Source organism: Nomascus leucogenys, chromosome 15 (genome assembly GCF_006542625.1).
Source record: "Nomascus leucogenys isolate Asia chromosome 15, Asia_NLE_v1, whole genome shotgun sequence".
Taxonomy (NCBI): Eukaryota; Metazoa; Chordata; class Mammalia; order Primates; family Hylobatidae; genus Nomascus; species Nomascus leucogenys.
This window is the reverse complement of record NC_044395.1, coordinates 23,408,704-23,428,622: the sequence shown is the minus strand read 5'-3', so window position 1 is coordinate 23,428,622 and position 19,919 is coordinate 23,408,704. Positions and strand designations below refer to the sequence as shown.

At 37.8% G+C, this 19,919-nt stretch overlaps 1 protein-coding gene across 1 annotated transcript in view; it reads right to left on the bottom strand.

Annotated features, from left to right (window-relative positions):
- Nucleotides 1-3,224: 3,224 nt before the first annotated feature.
- BTG4 (BTG anti-proliferation factor 4) overlaps nucleotides 3,225-19,919 on the bottom strand; it is a 53,062-nt gene continuing 36,367 nt past the window's right edge. The window contains exon 6 of the mRNA XM_003253115.2: nucleotides 3,225-3,379. Within this exon, the coding sequence (XP_003253163.1) occupies nucleotides 3,370-3,379 (10 nt within the window). The 3' untranslated portion in view covers nucleotides 3,225-3,369. The remainder of the gene's footprint in view (nucleotides 3,380-19,919) is intronic.

Here is a 19,919-nt window from a genome sequence, read left to right as displayed (position 1 = left end):
GCCCCACAGTCTTTTTGATTCTTAATCTCAGAAATGACAACCCATCACTTTTGCCATGTTCTATTCATTTGGATGAACCACTAGATCCAACCCACACGCAAGGGGAGAGAATTACACAAGGGCATGGATACACATTAGGGGGTCACTGGGGCCATCTTAGAGGCTGCCTGTCACAACCAATGCTACACAGCTGGCTCCTTTTGGCTTTGGCCACAACTCTAGGCCCTCACCTCAATAACTATTTTATTCCCCTCTGTTCGGATACAGATAAAGCCGACATCATCTGGACTTCACCATTCTTCTCCATCCTGAAGAAAAGAGACATCTGGTCCCAAGCCCACAAGGAAGAAGCTGAACTGCAAAAACAAGTGTATCACAAAGCAGGTAACCTTTTCCCTTGTAGCTCCTGTTTGGGATTCTCATGGGGGGCACTGAAGGTATGTGATGGGGTAACCCCCGGGATCTAGGAATGTTAGAATCCTGCCTTGCCAAACATCTCTTTCTCTCTACCCCCACACTAAAGTTCCCCAAGTGATTTTCCCATATAAGGAATAACAAATAGGAATCAAAGTACCCTTATGGCTATAACTGAGCAAATTTCCAAAAGTGAATTTCCAAAGGCCCCCTGCCTTCCCCACCAAACATGAATCTAAATCTTGGGACTTCACCCCATACCAGCCAGCCACATGTTAGAAGGAGCTAATGTAAAGGTGTGAGGCAGGAAAGGGAAAAAATGAAAAGGGGAAAAAACAGAAGAAATGAACAAAGAGAAGACCTCGTTCCCCAAAGGGACCCGAAATCTCTTTACGAATACCACTCCTTGGAATTGGAAGTCGAGAAAGCACGTGGCTTGCCTAACCTGAAGAGCCAGGTCTGTTTCAACTCACGCACCTCCCAAGTGGAAGAGAAGTAACAGAAAATGAATGTGTGCCTTTCAGTAGACCACAATCCAGGGCTCCAGGTAAGCACAGCACCATGAACACCCCTGAACTTGAGCAGGGAAGCGCAAACTATGGCCCACTCCATACCTCCAACTCCAACCTGCTACCTGTTTTTGCATGGCCCACAAGCTAAGAAAGATTTTACATTTTAAAATGATTAGAGAAAATATGACAAAAGAAGAATAAAAATTTTATGGAGTGCTTTATAATATGCCACATACTATTCCAACTCTTTAGATGTATTAACTCATTTACTTTTTACAAGAACCCAGTAAAGTAGGTACTATTACTCATCTTATAGATGAGGGAACTGAAGCTCCTGGATAGGTCAAGAAAGTATTCAAAGATCGTATTGCTAGTGAGTAGTTCAGCTGGAATTCAATCACAAAGAGTCTTTCCACAGACCCTGTGCTCTTCGCTTGCTTCCTCAAATGAAAAGTTGTTCAACACTATAAAGGCAGTGCCAAAAGAAGATGCAGGTTACACATTTTGGTGAACTCCCAGAAGGGCAGATCACTTGCTTTTCCGGACCAGAGAAGCAAGAGAAGGCTTTGTAGGAGAATGAGGCCACGCTTCTACCATGAGGAAAGGGAACACTAACTTTGAACCCTAATTTTGGCTCTTGGCTAACAAAGCCTAAAATACTTACTGTCTGGCCCTTTCCAGAAAAAAAAGTTTACTGACTCCAGAAAACTTGACCAATCTCATTATTAATTCCTCCTTTCTTTGGGTGAAACTAGGAAGGGAATGGCAGAGAAATGGGCTCTCCTTTAAGGGTTCCCAGCCCCACTTCAACCTTCTTTGTCTTGCCATTATACTGGCCTTATAATTTTGAGAGTAATTTTATATACATTATCTTGTTTATATCTTCTAGTTCTAGAAGATAGAAGATTATTAATTACTTTTTAATAGATGAGAACTGATGCTCAAAGAAGTTGTGACTTTGTTGGGGTCTTATAGAACCTGGGCCAGAACACAGGTCTTCTGACTGCTACTTCAGCAGTCTTCCCTAAACTTTGCTACCAATCCATTCTTTACTGTTCTCTCAAGAACAATAAAAAGACAATAGAAATTTTAAATACTCAAGGCCCATTAGACATTCCCTACAGATATTGTAGGGAAGTAAGATTCTTAAATATAGTTAACATTTGCTGAATGATTTCTATGTACTAGACACTATTCTGAGTATATTACATTTAATGCTCCAAACAACTCAAGGAAATAGAAGAAGAAAATCTGTTGCCATCTTCTGTGGACCCTCATTCTGTCCTGGCCCCTCTGTTCCTATTGACTGAAACTCAATCATTTTTTCCATAAAGATGGACAGAAGACCCTGTAGCATGTTGCATATATAGCACAGGAGGATGGATGGATGGATGGATGGATGATAGATGGTTGCAGTAAACCTTTTCCTAAATTGAGTTGTGTTGTTAACATATCGTTATTGTACAGAAAAGTTAGTGAAATTATTACTGGTTTCTCCTGATCTCTGTAGACCCAAAGAGCTCTCTGCAGGATCTTCTAAAACCTCAGACAGTGCAGAAGGAAGAGTTGATAACTGTGCAACCCACTGATCTTTCTGCCAGGGAGTTTGTGGTTTACCAGTATGGCCTCTCCATCCTGCACCTCCTCATCCCCCAGCTTCATGTAAGTCTTGTTTCTGGCCTCTCTATGGAGCAGTTACTCATGGAGCCTAGAAGGTCAGGGTAGCCAGGAAGAAGCCTTTGAGATGGCAGATATTCCCTAGGATTAAGCACCTAGAACAGCAAACTTTCTAGTCTCTCCTTTAAGGGGATTTATGGGAGTTATTTTACCAATCTAAAGTCTAATCTCTCGAATGATATTAATCACAGGTAGAATGAATTAGTCACTTTCTACAATGCCAGAAAATATTCTAATAACTTCCATTAATTAACTCATGTAATCCTCAAAAAACCCTGTGACACAGATACTATTATTTTTCTTATTTTAAAATTGAGCAGAAGAGACACAGTGGTTAAATAAACTTACCCAAGATCACACAGCCAAAAAGGCAGAGCCGAGGTTAAAATCTAGGCATTATGGCTCAAGAGCCCTCTAGTCTAGTCAACCTCTATTTAGAAAAGTAGTAAATTGATTGTCATATTTAGCATAAATATTAAATATGCAGTTAAATAGTCTTCCATTTTCCTGCATACTAAGCCTACTTACCCTGTTGCAATTTAATGTCCCAGTGCGTTTACTTCTCATCAATTTGGCTGATGCTACATAGCTGAGATGCATGAGAATTTTTTAGCAAAAGGATAGGTTTGGTTTTGTTTTTATTCTTTTCAGGCTCCAGAAATCACCCTGAAGATTGCTTCTCATCTTCCTGCCATGGAAGCCCAAGGCAGTGCTTTCCAGGGTGGCCTCTTCTATCAGGTGCCACAAATTCATTCCCAGATGTGGGTTAAAAAATTCTGGGGTCCAGTACAGATAAATGAAAGCAAAAAGAACAAATTTTATAATTTTTTTCTAAAATCCTGACATATTTTATTCCCTCCTGGAAATAAGTCATTTAGCTAAGGCATAATAAATGTCACAGTGTAAGAGCTTTCTCTAATCAGTAAAATGAGTATGTTCTGGCTTGTGCCCAGAGAAGCATAATAGCTTGGTACCCTTTAATAAATCTCTGTCATTATCAAAGCCAGAGGTTCCAGGCTGGTATTTCCTATAAGAGTCATGGTTCCAGCTTCAGGAAATCCTGCACAATCAGCATCTTTCTACAGAAAAGGATCTAAATTGTTCCTGTCCTGGCAGTTCTTCAGATATGTAGATTGGAAGTGCCTTGCTAGTAACTGCCTTAAACACTGATGACAGTCTTTTGCTAAACAATTCTGAGAGGAGAAACTGCTTGATACTGGAGGATTAGAAAAAGGTTTATACTTGACTAGTAGGTTGTTGGGGGGTTTAATAAAACCAGAAACTACTCACATATGGTACTCTCCACACATTATTTCACTTGATCCTCAAAGCAACTCGATGAAATAGACCAGAATTTAATCCCATTTTATGGATGGGTAAACAAACTCAGGTTGTGGTGCAAGTGCCGTGTGCCAGGAACTCAGCCAGGCGCCTTACAGGCATGGTCTCATTTATGACTCACAACACTATGGGGTACTTTTGTTATCTTTGTTTTAGAAATTAGGAAATTGAAGCCCAGAGGGGCTAAGTAACTTCCCCAAGATCACAGAGTGAGCAAGAGTTAAGACTCGAGCCCAGGTGTGTTTGACACCAAAAACTCATTCTTATAACCATGAGTCTATGCAGCTGCCACTCACAGCTGAGTCAAAGGATAGATCTCAGATTGTCTGATTCCAAACTACCTGAAGTTTTTTCATGCCAACCTACTGTCCCTTAAAAGAATGAACAAGAGAGTTATTTCAAATCAATAGGCAAGAGAGGCGCGATTTGAAAACTTGATTACAATAAAGGCATGGAAGATGAAGAAAGCCTTGAGAGCCCTCTAAGGCAGTGATTCTCAAACTGCGATTCTTAGACCTCCTGAACCAACCACTTGGGGAACCTGGGAAAAATGGAAGTACATAGACCCCACAGAACCAGGAATTTGGGAATGGGTCTCGAGAACAGAATCATCCCCTTGTGATTCTTATTACACAAAAGTTTGAAAACCACTGCTTAAGGAAACAGCTATTGGAGGATATTGACAAAAGAGATACACAAGTAACTCTGAATTTCTAAGTTTGTTTTCTGTAAGATGGAGGCAGTAGGAAAAATTGGGAGACAGTGGAGCAAATGACTTATTCAGAGAGTTGAACTCAAACAATTTTTCCCTGGTCATCTGAATCTTCCCTTCAGCAAATTTCCATTAGGGCCAGAGAGCATTGTTTTAGACCATGTGCCATAAACCCTGAGAAAGAAATGGGTGGTGGGAATGTTCCCAGTGGCGGACATCTCTGTGTTTGGGTGTTTTCTCCTCTCAGAGTGCTGAAAACACACTGTTCATTGGGAGAGAATGTTTGGCCTCTGTGGGAAGCTTTGTTCTGCTGCTGATCTGCTGCCTGGCGCACATCACTGCTGGGGAACCCCACCAGGACTCCGGCCTTGCCTTTCTGGGGTCATTTTACAAGGTATTTATAACATGTACAGGGCATTTTGCTTCTCTTTCTCTGTGACTCAGACCCCGTTCCCCAGGAGAATAAATGCTTTAGGCTTTGCAACATTTCAAATCTACTTGAGTCCCATTGTGGCCTTTGGTTCCTCCTGCCTGGCCAGGAAGAGGATTTTCCTAATCAGATTTCCCGTGGCAGCATATGACAAAATGCACGTACCACTGCTTCACGGAAGTGGTTTTCCTATGAGCACAGCATCTCAGCTTTCTGTGACTGTTTAACAGTTCACACACAAACCGCACCAGAACTGCTAAAGACAATGACAACCCATGGTGAGGGCAAGTGAAGATGAGAACTCTCAAGCCCCATTTTTCTTTCAACTATTATTTTAAAGCTTTAATAGCAATTGTCTGGAAGTCCTACTGATCTGTCCCCCTTGCCTTCTCTTCCCTTGACCAAGGGCCTGGAGACCTATTTCAGGGAAGCATTATCTATCACACTGAGAATGTCAGCGGTTTCCAGGGACAGTAAACTTGACCAAAGCATAAGTGCTATCCTGCTGGAAAAGCAGCCCATCTCTGACCGAGAAAGAGATCTTCTGTCTAAACTCATTGAAATGAAGTATGTATCTCCCTTGGAGCGAGAATCACTAGGAGAGGTAACTAACTTTATCACGTGTATCACATGGTCTTGACTAAAATGGACTTCTTCACAGAGTAAATGCCTCAGTGTATTCAGATATTTCTGACCTCAAGCCACATATGACAATATTTTTTGTTTTGTTTTTGAGACAGGATCTCGCTCTGCTGCCCAGGCTGGAGTGCAGTGACGCCGTTACAGCTCACTGCAGCCTCGACCTGCTGAGCTTAAGCGATCCTCCCATCTCACCCTTCCAAACAGGTGCACACCACCATCCCGGCAAATTTTCATAATTTTTTGTAGAGATAGGGTTTTGTCAGGTTGCACAGGCTGGTCTTGAACTCTTGGGCTCAAGCAATCCACCTGTCTCAGTGTTCCCAAAGTGCTGGGATTACAGGCATGAACCATGGCACCTGGCCTCATGACAATAAAAATCCTATCCTACAGGGCAGATAGTAGTTACATGACTGAGTCATAAGGAGTACAAATGTGGGCTAACTTCATGTCTCACTAACATATTATCAATAATTAAGTAGAATCCCATCTGTAAAACTGTGACTCATACTAAGTTTAGATGCCCAAGTGGCAGCATGTTTACCCAAACTTATGGTGTGCTGTTTTCTGTGCAAGCTTGATAATGATATTCTTCATATCCTGTTAAAGCACTTTTGCCAGGCACAGTGGCTCACACCTGTAATCTCTGCACTTTGGGAGACCGGGGCAGAAAGATCACTTGAGCCCAGGAGTTTGAGACCAGCCTGGGCAACACAGTGAGACCCCATCTCTACAAAAATAAAAATAAATTAGCCGGGCATGGTGGCACATACCTGCAGTCCCAGCTACTCAGGAAGCTGAGACAGAAGGATCCATTGAGCCCAGGAGTTTGAAGCTGAGGCTGAAATGAGCTATGATCACACCACTGCACTCTAGCCTGGGCAACAGAGTGAGATCCTATCTCAAAAAATACAATAAAACACTTTTTTGAAAATATCTCAGCATTTTAACTATTAATAAAAATCATAAAATTTATGTCTATGTTAAGAAAAATATCATCCTGCACTAAAGGCTAATTCATTCTTATGAACAAGAGCATATCATGTTTCAATATTTATATCAAACTATAATTTTCAAAGCCACTTTTATATATAGTGTCACTCAATCCACCCAGCAATCCTGCAAAGTAGGTACTGTCTATACTTTTAGCCACATTATTGAAAAAGAAGATAAGGAATTTGCCCAAAGTTATAAAGCTATTTGTAGTAGTGGATCTGAGACTAGATTCTAGATTTCCTGATTCCTGCTAAGTAATTGTCCCATACACATATCTCCATCACTGAATCTCTATTAGTTACTAAGCCAGATTTATTTTGTGGGTTTGATAATGATGTTGGTCATCTAGACCACAGAATTCTATTAGACCCCAATTCCCACAAATCACAGAGAACAGTCCATTTTCTGTGCTCATCCATCAGCAGCATTTGACATATCTGACCACATTCTCCTCCTTGACATATTTTCTTCATTTGGCTCCCAAGACACTAGCCTCCTCTGGTTTTCCTCCTACTTCTCTGATTGTTCCTTCTCAGTCTTCTTTGCTGATCCCCGCTCTTTTCTCTGGCCTCTTAATGTTGGAGGGCCAGAACTTAGTCCCGTCCCCTTCTCCAGTCTGTATTTTCTGCCCTTGAAGGTCTCTTCTAGTCTTCTAGCTTTAAATCTCATCTATATGTCAATGATCCTCAAATTTCTATCTTCAACCCCAATTCTCTAACCTATACCTCCAACTGTTTATTGGCCATCTCCACCTGACTGTCTCAAACTCAGCATGTCCAAAACCCAATTTTTAATTTCTTTCCAAACCTGCTCCACCCAAAACCTTCTCCCATCTCAACTGATAGAAATTGTTCTTCAGGTTTTTCAGGCCAAAGCATCCCTTGAAACTCATCTGTTACACACACCCACAACCAATCCATCAGGAAATCCTGTTGTTCTACTTTCAAAGCATATCCAGAATCTGACCACGGCTCATCAACTACAATACCACCCTTGTGCAAAGGCCACCATTGCCTCTTGCCTGGATTACTGTAATACTAATGGCTTCCTCAAGTCCACCCTTGTTTCTCTTCAGCCTACTCTCAACACAGCAAAGTGATCCTTTTAAAATGGAAATTGGATCTGCTCAAAATCTGCTATGTCTCCCCAATTCACTCCGAGCAAAAGCCAAATAATATTGTCATGAGGCCTTATATCTCACTCTCTTACCTACTACTCTTCCCCTCATTCACTCAACTCCAACCACACTTTCCTCTTCACTGTTCTTCAAGCACTAAGGACACTTCTCTCAAGGGTTCCCTGTGCCTGTAATACTCTTTCCACTAGGGCAGTGTTTCTCAACCAGGAGGAATTTTTGTCCCCCAGGGGATATTTGGAAATACCTAGAGATGTTTTTGATTGTCATGACTCAGGAGAAGGAGTTGCCACTGACAACTAGTGGGGAGAGGACAGGGATGCTGCTAAACAGGGATGCATGGGACAGCTCCCAGAGCAAAGAGTTACTCATCCCCAATTAGTGCCAATCCTGTTCTACCCCTGACTCCTTTACCTCCTTCTTATCTTTATTCAAATATCATCTTCTCAATGAGGCCTACCCTGACTATCCAATCTTAATTTTCAACTCTTCCCCCTACTCAGCAGCTTTCCCTTAATTTTTCCTATATCCTTTCCTAACACACTACATAATTTACTTACACTTGTTATTACTTTCCTTCCTCAGCTGGAATGTAAGCTCCATGAGGGCAGAGAGGTTTGTTTCATTTCCTGATGTAGGCCATGCGCCAGGCTCACAGTAGGCTTGAGATGTATTTACTGTGTTAATGAACAAGTAGATGTATATGGCCCTGATGCAATACACTGAAACCACAATCTACCTGAGCTAACTATAAGACAGATAATAGCAAACATTTATTACATGCTTGCCATGTACTACATACCATGTTATGATTGAGAGTTTTACATACATCATCTCACTTAATCTTCTCATGCTCTTATAAGGTGGAAGCTGCTCTTATTTCTAACTTATGGATGAGGAAACCGAGGCCTAAAAGTGAAGGAAAAAAAAAAAACACCAAACTTGCCTAAGACATAGCAATAGTTGAGGAGCTGGAATGTTAGTCCTCTGCCAACCACCCTCTATGAAGAGATATTGCTTTAATTTAAAAGCAAAATTGTACATAGTACTCCCAGGTCCACATTGTGGCTAACAAGATCCAAGGGCACTTAAAATAAATGGTAACAAGAGTATTAACTCTGTCTTCCACATTCTCTACAGTATATTCAGAGAAACAAAGATCTTCTGCTTTTCACCAATATGGAACATTTCCTAAAAAGCATCCTTGCTGCAGAACAACAAATCCTAAGAAAACCAAGAAATCAATTTGGGAGTGAAGATAAGGTGAGATGCCCTTATGATCAATGGCATTAAGATAACAAATAGCTATATGCCAACTATTATTTATGATTGTGTTTGGGCCATATTTATAATTGAACATGTCCACAGAATAAAAGGTTGGAAATGAGTGACGGTATGAATAAGTGGCATCACTTCCTTTAAGAGCTTCCCCCATAACAACAGAGGGTGGATCTTATATTTCAAAAAGGATCCAAGAGAGCATAGAGCATTGGTCATCAGGGAAATTTAAAACTACATTGAGATACCACACACCAGAAAAATGAAAATCGTAAAAAAGTTGTAGTTTAAAGCACAGTTTATCCCTTTCCCTTTAGGCGGGTAACATATTAATCCTAGAGAGAAGGAACTGAGGATTAGACTTGCCCCCATTCATCAAGCTGGAGGAGAACAAAAAGTAGCTAGAACTTGGGTCCACTGTCTTCTCATTCAGGGTTTCTTCCACTACACCACAATGATACCAACTGCTGTTTTACAAAGGCTTATTTTTAATCCTAAGCATTTAAAATGTGGTATCTTTAAAAATCAAATGTTTTGGCTCCAAATCATCACTAATATTTTGTAAGGTCAATGGATAATATTAGCAAAGAGAGAACCCCAAAGTCTTCATCTTCCTCATGCACAGTGGGGACCTATCATGTCAAGATCAAGACCAGAAACTAGCAACCTAGAGAAATAACCAGGCACTGACTCCTCCTGGGCCCCAATCCACTTTATTTAAAGTTATTGCCAGTGTCTGGGATGAAAACTTTTAAACCTTTATTAAAATAACAGCTTTAAAAGTGAATAGATAATAAATTTATACCTCAATGAGTTGTCCAATGTGAATACGCCCATATAACCAGCCCCAGATCAAGAAATAGAACACTACCAGTTCTCCAGAAGCAGCTTATGCCTCCTTCTAGTCACTTCTTCCAAGATACAGTAACCACCATCCTGACTTCAAACATCATCAATAGTTTTTGCTTATTCATGAACTTCATATAAATGGAACCATAAGATATGAGTTACTTTATTGCTTATTTTGCTCCACTTTCTGAGATTCATCCACATTGTGGGAGGTAGTTGTAGTTTGCTCATTCTCTTTGCTGTAAACTATCCCATTGTGTGGATACATTACTACTTACTCATTCAACTGTTGATGCATATGTGGGTATTTTCCAGTTTGGGATTATTACAAAACAGTCTTGCATATCTGGTGATGATACATAACTACATTTAGCCAGGTACATACTTAGGACTAGAAATCCTGGGTCTTAGGACATGGATATGTTCAGTGTTAGTAGATACCACCAACTAGAGTTCCAAACTATTTACTGCTGCCAACAGTGAAGGGTTCTGGTTGCTTTCCATTTCTATCAGCACTTAGTATTTTACATCTTTTTACTGTTTTCATTTTTCTTGTGTGTGGTATCTCAATGTAGTTTTAAATTTCCCTGATGACCAATGAAACTGAGCATCTTTCATATTGATATACCATTTAGATACCTTCTCTTGTAAAGTGCCTAATCCAGTCTTTTGCCCATTTTCCATTAGATTGTGCCTATTTTTTTCTTGTTGATTTGTAGGAATTATTTATTCTGCAACTATTTCCCCCATTTTGTGGACTGTCTTTTTATAAAATAACTATATAATGTTTATCTTTTTCCATTTTATTTTTAGATCTAGAAAAAAAATGGTAATCTCATTTCAGTCTGCATGATTAAAAGGTCTTAAATACATCACTACAACATCTGATGACATTGATAAGAATTATTGGAAAATCTATAATACTTATGGTAAATCACATAAATGTGTAACATAGTTTTTAGGTGTATATATAATAGGGGCTAATATTTGCCACAGAAGTTGAGGACCCCTGCTCACTGTGACTGAAATTTTCAGTGTAACTAAAAGATCATTAGATCACATATCTTATTAAAATATTTATTAAAGATATTGACTAAAACTCTTTCTGGGAATGTAAAACTTGTGTATGTCATTATTCAATCAGGCTAAGGTTGTCTATTACTGAATCACAAAGTAGATGGATATATGTATATAATATTTGGTGATCTAGAATGTGTACTTAAAATATAGGCTATGTCACACAAAATTCACTTTGGAGGCCCTGGTTGAAACACCACAAAGAGATAAGCAGTCATCTGAAAGTGAAGTTTTGGAGTGCTGATCAGGAGACACAACACCCTCACATGAATTTAGGTTAAAAAAAAATCCAAATACAAACTTCAACTCAAAAGCCTGCTCAGATTACAAAGCCAATGCTTGAAATTCAAAGTGCTTCTCACATGGATAATTCTCTTTATTGTGCCCTGTATTTATCTGTTCTCATGCTGCTAATAAAGACATGCTTCAGACTGGATAATTTATAAAGGAAAGAGGTTTAATTGACTCACAGTCCCACATAGCTGGGGAGACCTCACAACCATGGCTGAAAGCAAATGAGAAACAAAGTCACATCTTACATGGCAGCAGGCAAGAGAGCTTGTGCAGGGAAACTCCCATTTATAAAACCATCAGATCTTGTGAGACTTATTCACCACCACGAGAACAGTATGGGGGAAACCACCCCCCATGATTCAATCACCTCCACTCGACCCCAAGGAAGGGTCTCTTAACACATAGGGATTATTACAATTCAAGGAGAGATTTGGGTGGGGACACAGCCAAACCATATCATGCACCAAGAGAAGTACCAGAATAGATACACACACACACACACACACACACATACACACACACACACACACACAAACAATAAAACATTTGTTAGCAAGTCTCCTAAGCAATGCAAGGAAGATAAGACTACTAAAGAATTAAATCTTTCTTTTTAAAAATATTATTTGGGTAGATAATGAATGATAACTAATTTATGAATTCAGTGTCCATCTGGTATTCAACATTTTTAGCTCTGCAGGTCTTTTGTCATAATTAAGAGATGTCCATACATGGCTGAGGATTTAGCTGTCAATCCAACCGATGAAAATACTAATGGTAGATTACTTTCAAGAAAATAAAATAAAAACACTGAAATAACATGAAAAGAAGATTTACAATTAAGTTAAACAAGGATTTTTAAATCAAGCCATCAGGAACATCTTCTCAGAATCAAGTCACTACATCTAACTCCTCTATTTTGAGGTTGTTTTTTTTTTGTTAGAATTGGCTACTTAGTCATCTTAATTCAGCTCACATAGTTAGATTAGTCATCAGGTAAGTACCAAATTAGACAGCCTTAAAAATACCTCATTAGTTACCATTTTGATTGAAATCGTGCTTTCATGGCACAGATACTAATAAAATGGTGAAATAGTCATTGCCCATAAGAGCGGCTATGAGGGAGCTGTCCTCCCATTTATTCCATTAACAGGGAATTCTTAAACAGAGCACACCCTCAAACCAATGTGTAACTTTATAAGATTAAAGACTCTCTAGTATTTTGAGAAGAAGGCAAGTCTTAGTTTGATTTGATTAATATTGGGTATGTGTCTTCAAGAACTTTATTTAGCTACCCACATAAGTTATGAAATGTATTTCCCAGAAAGCAGAGTGAAGATTAATTAAGCCAGACACACAAGACTATTTAGGATAGTTAAGCCAAGAGTCCAGGGCTTCTGGGAGAGGTGGCAAAGAAAAAGTAGTACAGAACTTAAAGACCTTTTTTCTATATTCCTCATTCTTGGCTGATCAAGGCATCTACCAGGACATGGTCCTATTAATTTCCTGGCTGACTTCTTGGGCTCTCCATCTTATTTCCATTAATACACTAACAGCCACAGGCTTTTAGTAAGCACATGCTTTTTAATGGGAATGCCACAGATTACAAGACAGGGATCATGTTCTCCTTACTGCTGCATTATGCATTTTTATTGCTGAATCAAATCAATAGCAAGTTCTTTTTTAAAATGGACATTCTAGTTATCTTTAAGGAACAAGCTTGTGTACACACACACACAGCCCACTGACTAGAAAACAGAAAAGAAAACCTCAATAAATGTAGAAGACATATTTACCAACTATTATCAAAAAAGACCCTTTTCCAAAAATATATTCAATTGTCTTAAGATTTATCATTTCAAAAGTGATACATAGAATTCTATCTTTGAGGAAGATGGAATAGGCGTTTTTTCTCTACTTCTCCCACTAAGAATAACTAAAATCCCTGGGCAATATACACAAAAGAAAGAAGAGAAGACTCTGAAAGGTGTAGAGAAGAAGGCAGACTGGCTAGGGAACCTCAGATTCCAAGGGAAGATATGGAGGTAAGTTCTACAGATTTTCTTTCCCCATCATATATTCCAGACTTGGAAATAAAGAAGCCAGCAACCCATAAATACCAATGGCAACCAACCAAAAGAGACCACAAAACCCTGCTCTTTAGCCAAAGGACCAGGAAAGGGACAGTGCAGCAAAAAAGAAAACTTTAACAATAAATCCTATACACTAGCAAAGCAACAAGAAAAAACTGGCCCCACCCACACCAGCATAAGTTGAATGGGGAGTCTAGAGCTCTATCTTTGCCAGGATGGATCAAGTCATCCCAACCTCCTGCTAGGTTGGTATCAGAGAAGACCGAGCAGAGAGCTGGGAATTTTCATCCCCACAGGGTAGTTCAAACCCTCTTCCACCTCATGGTATCAGTAGAAACCACATAGAAAGTCTGGACATCCCCACACCTGGCAATAATAACCTCTCCCCTCCCCGTGGCTGCCACCACCACCACCACCTCCCTGCTGTAGTGGAATCAGATGAGGACAAGTAGAGAGTTAGGGCTTATGCCATTGTCCAGTGATAATGAGGCCACCCTGGCCACAGTGTTAGTGGAAGCCACATAAGGAGCTAGAACTTCCATACCTGTCCAGCAGTAATGAGAGACCCTTTCTTGGGTATTAATGGAGGCCAAGAAGGAAACCCAAACTTTTGCTTCCACTAGGAAGTAGCAAAGCAGCACTCCCTTCTCTCCCCCACTGGAATAGGGTCAAAGGAAACCAGTTGAAACAAAGTTTAAATAAAATCCCAAATCTCATGATATCAAAAGTATCCAGGTTTGGCAAAAATCATTCATCATACTAAAAACCAGAAAAATAAACAAAGAGTGAGGAGAAAACCTAATCAACAGATTACAACACCAATATGACAAAGATGTTAGAATTATGACAAAGATTTTAAAGGAGCATCAGAAAAGTGCTTCAACAAGCAATTATGAACATGCTTGAAACAAATGAAATAAGTCTCAGCAATGAATGGTAAAGTCACAGCAAAAAAATAAAAGACAGAACTAAATGAAAGTTTTAGAAATGAAAAATGTAAAAACTAAAATATAAAGCTTTGTGGATAGGCTCAACAGTAAAATGGAAGGGATAGAAGAAAAACCAATGTTTTTAGATAGAACAATCAAAATTATTTAATCTGAATGAAAGAGAAAAGACTGAGGAAACTAATGCATAGAGCACCAGGGGCATATGGTACTATAGCAAAAGATGGAGCATTCAAGTAATCAAAGACTCGGAAAGAGAAAAGAAAGGGGCAGGCTGAAAAAAAAATACTCAGAGAATGGCTGAAAACTTTCCAAATTTGGAAAGAGACATAACCCCACAGATTTAAAAAGCTGAATGAATCCCAAACAGGAAAACCCAAAGAAATCCACACCACCATATCATAATTAAATTTCTGACAACAAAAGGCAAAGAAAAAATCTTGAAAGCAGCCAGAGAAAAATGACACCCTACCACTAGAGGAAAAACAACTGGAATGACAGCAAGCTTCTCATCAGAAACCAGAAAGCCAGGAAGAAGTGGCACAATATTTTTCTAATGCTGAATGAAAAGAGCTGTCAACCCAAAATTCTATAAAAGGGGAGATATTCTTTAAGAATGAGAAGGAGAAACAATACATTCTCGGATGAATCAAAGCTAAGAATAAGCCAGGTGCAGTGACTCATGCCTGTAATCCCAACACTTCAGGAGGCCAAGGTGGGAGGATCATTTGAGCCTAGGAGTACAAGATGAGCCCGGACAACAGAGTAAGACCCTGTTCTCTATTTTTAAAAAAGAGCTAAGAATATATCAAGCATACCTAACCTAAAAGAATGGCTAAATGAAGTTCTGTAAATAGAAGGGAAACAAAAGAAAGAACTTGTAACATCAGGAAGGAAGAATACAGGAAGTGAAATTATGGATAAATATGATAGACTTTCCTTCTCTTGAGTTTCTAAATTATGTTTAACAGTTGAAGTGAAAACTATAACACTGTCTATTATAGCTCTAAATATATGTAGAGGAAATATTTAATGCAAGTATATTATAAATGGGGGAAGATAACAGACAAAGGGAAGTCAGGTTTTTATATTTTACTTGAACTTATAAAATAACACTGGTAGACTGTGGCAAGTTACATACATATAATGCAATACCTAGAGCAACCATTAAAAAAGCTATACAAAGAAATATGCTCAAAAACACTAAAGATATGCCAAAATGAAATTCTAAAAAGTGTTCAAGTAACCCACAAGAAGGTAAGGAAAAGAAAATTGAGAAATGAAAAAGAACAGAAAACAAAAACTAAGTGGTAAATTCAAGGCCTAACATATTTATAATTGCAATAAATGCAAATAGTCTAAAAACACAAGTTAAGAGACAGAAATTTGTAGAGTGAACTAGAAATAAGACTCAACAATATGCCATCTACAAGAAGCTCACCTCGAATATAATATAATAAGCATATTGAAAGCAAAAGGATCAAAAATAGATACTATGCAAACACTAATCAAAAGAAAGCAGGAATGGCTATATTAATATCAGATAAAGCTGACATCACAGCAAAGTAGATTACCAGAAACAGGAACATTACATAATGATGAAAGGGTCAATCTACCAAGAATACATAGCAGTCCTAAATGCTTACATACACAACAGAACAGCAACACATGTGAAACAAAGAGAAACAGACAAATCACAATTATAGTTGGAGACTTCAATACCTCCTCTCAGCAATTTATAGAACTAGACAGAAAATCAGCAAGGATATAAAAGAACTCGACATCATCAATCAACATTATCTAATTAACATTTATGGGACACTCCCCCCAACAACAACAGGATGTACATTCTTTTCAAGTGCCCAGAGGATATGCATCAAAAATCATGTCCTGGGGCATAAACAAACCTCAACAATTTTTTTTTAAATTGAAAACATGCAGAGTGTATTCTCCAACCAGAATAGAACCAAATTAGAAATAAATAACAAAAACAGATAAATCTCCAAACACTTAGAAACTAAACAACATACTTCTAAATAATCCAATGGTTAAAGAAGTCTTAGGAAAATAAAAGATACATTGAACTTAATATCAAAGAAAATACAACATATCAAAATTTACAAGACACAGCTAAAGCAGTGCTGACAGGCAAATTTATAATACTAAGTATATACATTAGAAAAGAGGGAAAGTGTCAACTCAATTTTAGCTTCCACCTCAAAAATCTAGAAAAAGAGTAAAATAAACCCAAAGCAAGCAGAAGAAAGGAAGTAATGACAAAAATAAATGAAACTAAACACAAAACAAGAGAAAAAAACACAATAAAGCAAAGAGCTATTTCTTTGGAAAGGTCAATAAAATTGACAACCCTCTAGAATTAAACCCTCTGATAATTAAAAAGAAAGCAAAGACACAAATTACCAATATCAAGAATGAATGTAGGGATACCACTACAGACCTGCAGACACCAAAAGGATAATAAGGAAACACTATAAACAACTCTATATGCATAAATTTCAGAGATAAAATAGACTAACTTGTTAAGAAACACAAAGTATTACAACTCACCCAATATGACATGTATTATTTAAATAATCCTAAAACCATTAAGGAAATTGAATTTATAATTTTTTGATTTCCAAGGAAGAAGTCTCTAGGCCCAGATAGCTTCATAATATAATTCTACCAAACATTTAAAAATAGGATTAACATCAACTCTATGCAATTTCTTCCAGAAAATAGAAGGGGATTACGTTCTGATTTACTTTATGAAATGTTTATAGTATGTATATAATAAATTACATATTGTACTATATATTTATAATATCACTCTGATACCAAAACCAAAAATAGTACAAAAAATTAGAACTGTAGACCAATATATTTCATGAATATAAATGTAAAAACCCTTAAAATATTAGCAAATAAATTTCAGCAATATATATAGTGAATTACATGCCATGATCAAGTTGGGTTTATTCCATGGACGCAAAGCTGGTTCAGTATTTTTTTTAAAAAATCATAGTAATCCACATGTCAATAGGCTAAAGAAGAAAAATTATATGATTATATAAATGGATGCAGAAAAAGCATTTTACAAAATCCAACATCCATTTATGATTAAAACCCTCAAAACATGGGATTAGAAGGGACCTTTCTCAATTTGATTTTTTTTAAGAAGTAGTATCTACAAAATTGATGAGTATCTACTTAATAGTGAAGGATTGCTTTCTCCCAAAAAAGGAACAAGTCAAAGATGTCTGTTCTCAGCACTCCTATTCAACATACAGCCAAAAGTTACACCCACGAAAAGCACAAAAAAAAGAAATAAAATGCATCCATATTGGGAAAGAAAGAAATAAAACTATCCCTATGCAGATGACATGATTGTCAATACAGAAAATCCCAAGGAATCTACACAGAGATAAAAAAAAATTTCTGGAATAAGTAAGTTCAGCAACATCTAGAAAGGATAAAAGGAAAACATACAAAAATCTACTGTATTTCTATATATTACCAATGAACATATGGATACTGAAACTAAAAATATAACATAATTTATAATTGATCAAAAATGGAATTCTTATATATAAATCTAAAAATCATGTACAAGAGTTGTATAACATACATACACACACACACACATGAAGGAAAAACTTGATCTAAATAAATGGAGAAACATATGGTGTTCATAAATTGAAACACTCAACATAGTAGAGACATCCTTTCTCTCCAGATTGATACATAAGGTGAATACAATACCTTTCAAAATCTCCGCAAGATTTTTCATAGATATAGACAAGATCATTCCAAAATGTACATGGAAAGGGAAAGAAACTAGAATAGCTAAAGTAATTTTTAGAAAGAATAAAGTGGGAGGAATCTATCCAGTTTCAAGACTTACACAGCTACAGTAATCAAAACTGTGTGGTGTTGGCAGAAGAATAAACACACAGGCCAAGAACACAGAACACAGAAATACACCCACAGAGATATACTCAACTGAATTTTCACAAAGATGCAAGAACAATTCGATGGAGGAAAGATAATCTTTTCATTTAACAAATGGTGCTGGAGTTAGTGGATATTCATAGAGGGGAAAACAGCACTTTAATCTAAGTCTGGTATCTCATACAAAAAATTAACTCAAAATAGATGGTGAACTAAATGTAAAACATAAAACTTTAGAAAAAAAAAAAAAAACTTCAGGATCTAGAGCTAGGCAAAAAGCTCTAAGACTTGACGCCAAATCATGATCAATAAGAGAAAAACGAATGAATTGGACTTCATCAAAATTAAAAGATCTTGATCTGTGAAAGATGTCATTAAGAGGATAAAAACACAAGCTAGAAGTGTGAGCAAGATGGCCTAATAGAACCCTCTAGCAAGCATCCCCCCACAGGAACACCAAATTGAACAACTACCCATGCAAGAAAGCACCTTCACAAGAACCAAAATAACCCAGCCCACCAAGGCAGTTCCTCGAGGAGTCAGCAGAAGTTGCAGCATTCCTGTGCTTAGGGTACATCCCGGTGCTGATACACCTGCAGTGACCGCAAGCTTAGATCACAACACTCAATCCCCTTTTAATATGTGGAAAGCTTTCTCAAGAAGGGCAGGTACAAATAAATCCAGATTACACAGATTGGGACACCTAACTCTTCAATGCCCAAACATTGATGAATGGCCACAAGCATCAACAACATCCAAGAAAACATGACTTCACTAAATAAACTATATTAGACACCAGTGACCAATCCCACAGTGATGAAGATATCATCTTTCAAACAGGAAATCAGAATCACCATCTTGAGGAAGCTCAGCAACATAGATAAAAAGATAACAGAGAAGGAATTGAGAATTCTTTCAGAAAATTCAACAAAAAGATTGAAATAATTTGTTTTAAATCAAGCAAAAATTCTGGAGCTAAAAAATTCAACTGATGAACTGAAAAATGCATCAGAATCAACAGCAAATTGACCAAGCTGAAGAAAGAATTAGTGAGTTTGAGTCAGGCTACATGGAAACAGTCAGAGAAGAGAAAAGAATAAAAAAGAAGCACACCTACAAGATCTAGAAAATAGCCTCAAAACAGCAAATCTAAGAGTTCTTACCCTTAAAGAGGACAGAGAAAGGGAGACAGGGAGAAATATCAGGGTAGAAAGTTCATTCAAAGAAATGACAGAAATTTCCAAGCCTGGAGACATGAATATCCAAGTAGAAGAAGGTCATAGGACACCAAAAAGATTCAACCTAAATAAGCCTATTTCAAGGTATACAATAATCAAACCCCTAAAGAACAAGGATAAGGAATCCTAAAAGTAGTAAGAGAAAATAAGCAAATAACATATAAAGGATCTCTGGCATATCTGGCAGCAGACATCTCCATGGAAATCTCACAGGCCAAGAGAGTGGAGTGACATTCAAAGTGCCAAAGAAAAAAGAAAGTCTAACCTAGACTATCATATCTAGCAGAATTATCCTTCAAACATGAAGGAGAAATAATTTCATAGAAAAACAAAAGCTGA